The sequence below is a fragment of the Myxine glutinosa genome, chromosome 6, assembly GCF_964187855.1.
Source record: "Myxine glutinosa chromosome 6, kmMyxGlut1.1, whole genome shotgun sequence".
Classification (NCBI taxonomy): Eukaryota; Metazoa; Chordata; class Myxini; order Myxiniformes; family Myxinidae; genus Myxine; species Myxine glutinosa.
Window position 1 is genome coordinate 42,240,022 of NC_136266.1, and position 6,696 is coordinate 42,246,717.

The following is a 6,696-nucleotide window of genomic DNA, read 5'->3' on the forward strand; positions in this document are numbered from 1 at the left end:
CACGTCAACCAATATCCCAGAAGAAAGCAGGTCTTGTTGAGTGGTTTGATATAATCGTCTATGCTGGAATGTGTATCACCTGCATTGATGTGGACAATGCTAGAAACAGATAATCTTTGCAAAGAAAAATGATTATACAAGTAATTCCACTGCTCACGTTGCTGAGAAGCAGCATGTATAGAGGGCAGCCTGTCAGGGTGGATTTGTCTTGGGTCGGGCACTGCTCTGTCTGGTTCTTTTTTTTTCTTTCTTTTTTGTATACAGGATCGAGGCTCGTGAAAGAGCTAACATTTATCACACAAAAAAAATCAAACAGACACACAAGACATATAATAAGGGGAGCGCTAGACAAGATGTGGAGAGAAGGGGAAGCATAAACACAACATTTGAGAGCAGGGACATCTGGAGCAGTGACATCTGCATCAAAAATGTTGGGAATTTTTTGTACAAGTCACACCAGATGACACTGCTTTAAGCGCTTGCAAAACCTGCAAAAAGTCTCCTGCACCTGCAAGAAAAAGCATCTCAAATGGTGCAAGTGCAAAAAGTGCAAGTACCAATGTGAGGGAGAATGTCCCAGAAAACGACAGTGTTTTACAAAATTACAAAGCACTGACTTGTAGTTCAGACATTTTCTTTGCATTTTATGCTTAATGAAATTGAAGTGATATTGGAAGCTTCCAATCGGTATGGGAACATTCGCAAATATTAAATGTGTTGCGAAATTGCTCCTTTTTCCTGCGAAATTGCTCCTTTTTCCTGCAGCACATTATATGAAAATCTGCAAAGACTGGTTATGGGAATTGATAGGAATAGAACAACATCAATCCTGTGATGCCACCCATTGGAGTGCCCTGACGTCATCCAGCATGGCAAACGTCCGCTCCGAGTCTAGTAGTAGGTCGGTGGTTCAAACCCCGGCTGAGTCATATCAAAACACTTTAAAATAGTACATGTTGCTTCCTTGCTTCGACGTTCAGCATTTATAAATACAAGTGCATGGACAAAACCTATCGGTTGGCATCCACGGGGAGGAAGAAATTGCTCAAGAAAATGCCCAGCTGCGTGCGGTGAGAAAGGTGGCTCCACTGTTGTGATGTCTCTGATGGTAAGAGTGTCCGGGGAAGTTAGTACATCTCCCAAAGTTCAGGATGTGTGTTTGTCTCACGTAACAGTCCAATGTTGTCCCGTCTAACAATCCCTTCTCGTGTCTTCGCCTGCATGTCCACTTGTGAGAGATGTGTGGCATCTCCACACGAGCCTTAGATTCTGTTCAAAAAGTTTTCTTTCGACTTGGCCAAATGGAATAAAAAGAAGAGTTGGGAAGTATATTTGGGTGCCGTAAGCGGAGTTGTAAGACATTGTTAATTACAGTGCATTCAGAAAGTATTCAGACCCCTTCACTTGTTTCACATTTTGTTATGTTGCAGCCTTATGCTGAAATCGTTTAAATTCATTTTTTCCCTCATCAATCTACACTCAATACCCCATAATGACAAAGAGAAAACAGGATTTTAGAAAGTTTTGCAAATTCATTAAAAAGAAAAAACTGAAATATCACATTGACATAAGTATTCATACCCTTTGCTATGACACTTGAAATTTAGCTCAGGTGCTTCCCATTTCTCTTGATCATCTTTGAGATGTTTCTACACCTTGATTGGAGTCTACCTGTGGTAAATTCAATTGATTCGACATGATTTGGAAAGGCACACACCTGTCTATATAAGGTCTCACAGCTGACAATGCATATCAGAGCAAAAACCAAGCCATGAGGTCGAAGGAACTGCCTGCAGAGCTCAGAGACAGGATTGTGTCGAGGCACAGATCTGGGGAAGCCTACAAAAAAATCTCTGCTGGATTGAAGGTTCCCAAGAGCACAGTGGCCTCCATAATTCTTAAATGGAAGAAGTTTGGAACAACCAGGACTCTTCCTAGAGCTGGCCGTCCGGCCAAACTGAGCAATCGGGGGAGAAGGGCCTTGGTAAGAGAGGTGACCAAGAACCCGATGGTCACTCTGGCTGAGCTCCAGAGATCCTGTGTGGAGATGGGAGAAACTTCTAGAAGGACAACCATCACTGCAACACTCCACCGATCTGGGCTATATGGCAGAGTGGCCAGACGGAAGCCAAACAGTTCAATCTTGGTTTCATCAGACCACAGAATCTTGTTTCTCACAGTCTGAGAGTCCTTTAGGTGTTTTTTTCCTAACTCCAAGTGGGCTTTCATGTGTCTTTCATAGAGGAGAGGCTTCCGTCTGGCCACTCTGCCATAAAGCCCAGATCGGTGGAGTGTTGCAGTGATGGTTGTCCTTCTGGAAGTTTCTCCCATCTCCACACAGGATCTCTGGAGCTCAGCCAAAGTGACCATCGGGTTCCTGGTCACCTCTCTTGCCAAGGCCATTCTCCCCCGATTGCTCAGTTTGGCCGGGCGGCCAGCTCTAGGAAGAGTCCTGGTTGTTCCGAACTTCTTCCATTTAAGAATTATGGTGGCCACTGTGCTCTTGGGAACCTTCAATCCAGCAGAGATTTTTTTGTAGGCTTCCCCAGATCTGTGCCTCGACACAATCCTGTCTCTGAGCTCTGCAGGCAGTTCCTTCGACCTCATGGCTTGGTTTTTGCTCTGATATGCATTGTCAGCTGTGAGACCCTATATAGACAGGTGTGTGCCTTTTCAAATCATGTCCAATCAATTGAATTTACCACAGGTGGACTCCAATCAAGGTGTAGAAACATCTCAAAGATGATCAAGAGAAATGGGAGGCACCTGAGATAAATTTCAAGTGTCATAGCAAAGGGTATGAATACTTTTGTCAATGTGATATTTCAGTTTTTTCTATTTAATAAATTTGCAAATCTTTCTAAAATCATGTTTTCTCTTTGTCATTATGGGGTATTGAGTGCAGATTGATGAAGGAAAAAGTGAATTTTAAACGATTTCACCATGAGGCTGCAACATAACAAAATATGAAAAAAGTGAAGGGGTCTGTATACTTTCTGAATGCACTGTGTGCCTTCGAAGTTTTGTGATGATTGACGACCCAGTGATAGGAGATAAATTATTTTATTTTTTTTCTTCGGATGTTTTTTAAATGTACGCATCAGCCAAATGTGGGACTCTTATCGCAAAATGTACAATTGCTTTGGTATTCTGCCACAGGAAGGCTCATTTTAGTAGTAACGAGAAACATGCTATTTCGCAGAGGTATTTTTATTTTTTGAACCAAAATGAATGTACACCAAAATGTTGATAAACACCCCGCAAGACAACAACTTACTGGATGTCATTGTTTTCATTTTGCTTGGTAAATGACTCCGCCAACGTTATTGATACAGGACGTGTCACATTTTGAGGTTGAAAGGCTCTGTTTGCGGTGCTAACGAGTCTCGCCATTTGTGCGCAGCTCACCATCATCTTCAAAAGTTTTGGCGAGTGCACTGAGCAGAAGATGTACCAGGCAGAGTCTGGCAGCCTCCCGCCCGCCTTTGTGGACGGATCTAAAAACGGGGGACCACGAGACTCCACCGGCAGCCTGCGAGTTCTCGAACTGGTTCCTGGCCACCATGTTGAAATCCGTGCTCGGCACATTGGCACCACCGTCGTCGTCAGGCAGGTCTGTACCATGGTCTCAAGGTCAAGTCCGATGATATTCTTTGGCATTGGCTGTAGGTGCTAATTGAATGCGTTTATCTTAAACATTGGCACGATATTGCTTGCATGAGTTCATTTTCTCTCATACGTTATTTTCTATTTCTTCCCGGATCCGTTTGAAGGTGGGCAGGTACCTCACTTTCGCCGTCCGTGTTCCCTCTGCGCTGGCTGAGGCTGGCTCGAGCGAAGCTGGTGGTTTGCAGCTTTGCCTCTCAGGCTGTCCGGCATTGGAGCGCATTCGCAAGAAGGAGTATCACGCATTGCTTGCCCGCCCGCCGGCACGTGCACCAGCGCCTGCCGCAGCACGAGCCCGATGTAAGGAGCGTCTGCCTGTCGAAGACCTATACTTTCACTCTTGCGTCTTCGATCTACTCACGACGGGCGACCTCAACTTTACACAGGCTGCCTATGCCGCCTTCGAGGATGTACGAGCGCTCTACCCTGATAAGCGGCGCCTAAACGTGTACCGCAGCACAACGGACCCCACACTGCGGGACGGTGCCCCTGGTCGGCCGTGGCCCCTTGCGCTTTCGCTCATTGCTGCAGCTGTCAGCAGTGCAGCCTTTTTGTATTGACCCAAAAAGACACTTTGTTATTGTTCCTGTGTTTTTGATGTTACCACCATAACTGTTCTGTTATTTATATTGTTAGATTGTGTAATATATTGTACACCCAATATCTTCTCCCTTTAACAGAAGTCTCTTTATCTTGTTTGGTTCCATCCCACACGTACCCTCCCTCCCTTCCAACTCTAACCCCTCTTCTTTCTTTCACTTTGCGAATTAGAAACAAACAAACAATATATTCCTGCCAATCTGCTCTGCATTTGCCATTAAAAAATTCGCCATCCCATCCCATGTTGGGAAACTCTCGTTGGGTGGGTCGCGGTCAATTGAAGGACACCATTTGTCGGCTGCAAAACCTTGCCATTAATTTGCTTTGGGAAATGCACAACTTTATTTCCTTTTTAATTACCATTAATAATATTTCGATTCGGCCATTGCTTTGTTCCCCAAAGGACGTATTTTCGTGAAGATTTTCTCATGCATAGATTGACCATCTGTGGTCTACTTTTGTGAGTGGCAGTCGTGATTTTTGAAGGAAACCCAGGGAGAGCTTTGAGGTCTTTTACAAACTCGGATTGGACCAAGCATTTGGTAAAGGTACATTCCATGCAATCAGACGTGGCCAGAATGTTGAAACTATTTGCCTAACCTTCGAGTAAAACTTTCTTCTTCTTCGGGTTTGAGAATAATTTAATTTCCCTGGATTGTAGAGAAGGGTCTGAAAGCGGATTATAAAACGATTTTTGGGGGAAGGGGGGGTTTTCTTCACCGCGACTTTTAAGAATCACACCGGTCTCCAGAGTTCTAGATAAAACCGCGTGAGGCTTATTTATCATACATACATAATATTTAGGTTATAATTGAAGCCAATGCCCGATTAAAAGCATAAACACACGCCTTTTATGGGCTTTGAAGTCGCTTTCTTTTGCCTTATGTTAAACTTCCCTCGGCTCTTCTTTCCTCGCTTGACCTCACTCTGACTTTTTGGTAATGTTTAAAACTTTGCCAGCTGTACATATATATAAGAGTATATTGTGATTTGTGTTGATGGTTAAACCTGAAGATTGTGATAATCTGTCTTTCGTGTCCTAATTTGCTGGGGGTTTTGTTGTTATTATTTCCTCCGGCACTAACTTTTTCACGATGTCCCACCATCTGCGGGAAATCTTGAGACGAATTTGAGACCATCAATGTTGAGGTTTCCTCGAGAGGACGTGCCATAGATGATGTCATCGGTTCTTTTAGTTTGTCGGTCTTGGCTCTCTGGACTTTTATTTTTTTGAGGAGGAACAAACAGTTTGGCGAGAAGTTTATTTGTTGTGTCTGTACATATGTTATTTATTTATGAAAAGCCAAACTTTTGTTTGATCGTGATTTTGATGATTGCATTTGCATCATATCCTGTTCGTTTGCACTGTGCCGTTTATTATGGTCTATAGATCGATGGATTTATCAAAATGATTTCCTCCAAGTATTATGGTCTGTTGTTCAGTGGAGTTTTCAAGAATATGTCCCCGGTTGCTTCATTGCATCGTTGCCTTTCATGGTGTAGTGGTTTGGTCGTGAAACCTTCCGAAGTTTGATTTTCTTGTTCATCAAGCAGGTAAATAATGTTAAATGGTTTGTCAGAGTGGAATTGCTCTGTTTTCCAAAAAGTTGCAACAACAAGTTATTTTAGATTGTTTAAACAGAGGCGCATGCACCTGGTATTGCGAACTGCTTTTCGTTCAATTGCCGGTTACACTTTTCTTACTTTCGGAGGTGCGTCCATCTGTGGTTGTCATCAGTTTTGTCATCGACCATAAAACTCTCAACATTATTTGCTCATGACTTTTTTATCTTGTTCCAATCAAGTCCATATTTTTACTGTTTTTTTAAAAACAAATAAATTTCGGCTGTAACCTGTCTCCAATTGGGCATGTTTCGACCACGGAAACATCTTGTGGGCATCAAGAAGCCGTCACCTTGTGCTTCACGATTGGCATTGTGCAAGGCTTGCATCCGTATCCCTTGGATCTCCGAGGTGATGCCATCCTTGGCACTGAAATTAACAGCAAGTGCTAATTAATGGTGTGACTTCTTAGTTGTCCCTTTCAGGTGTATAGGCATTGCTGGTATGCCATCGTTGTGATAAACTGTGATTCAAAGACGAGCTGTCGTACTCGATTCCGATCACCCTCATTGGAACATTGAAAAAGTTTATTGAAGGATTAAATGAATAAACATGCGCTTTGTTTGGAAATAAATACTGTACTTGCTATTGTGATGCTTTCTTTTGTGTGGTCTTTTCTGACATCTACAGGGCCCTGTTATGTCGGCCGAACACTGGTTCGTCGAAAGACAGCGCCACTTGGTGGGCGTTAAGGTGAACTATGAACACAGGAGGATGCTATTTGGCCCACAATGCCCATTTTGGGTGGGATGAAGTTGGGTGATGAATGAACAAATTCACCTTTTTAATGAGACCCTCACATATATC

The 6,696-nt window shown here is 43.3% G+C and overlaps 1 protein-coding gene across 11 annotated transcripts in view; it reads left to right on the forward strand.

Annotated features, from left to right (window-relative positions):
* The window catches only part of LOC137415818 (repulsive guidance molecule A), a 204,575-nt gene extending 198,092 nt beyond the window's left edge, over positions 1 to 6,483 (forward strand). For all 11 annotated transcript variants that reach the window (XM_078779789.1, XM_078779783.1, XM_078779786.1 and 8 more), the window contains 2 exons: positions 3,404 to 3,613; positions 3,774 to 6,483. In XM_078779789.1, coding sequence (XP_078635915.1) covers positions 3,404 to 3,613; positions 3,774 to 4,226 — 663 coding nt within the window. In that variant the 3' untranslated portion in view covers positions 4,227 to 6,483. The remainder of the gene's footprint in view (positions 1 to 3,403; positions 3,614 to 3,773) is intronic.
* Positions 6,484 to 6,696: the final 213 nt, after the last annotated feature.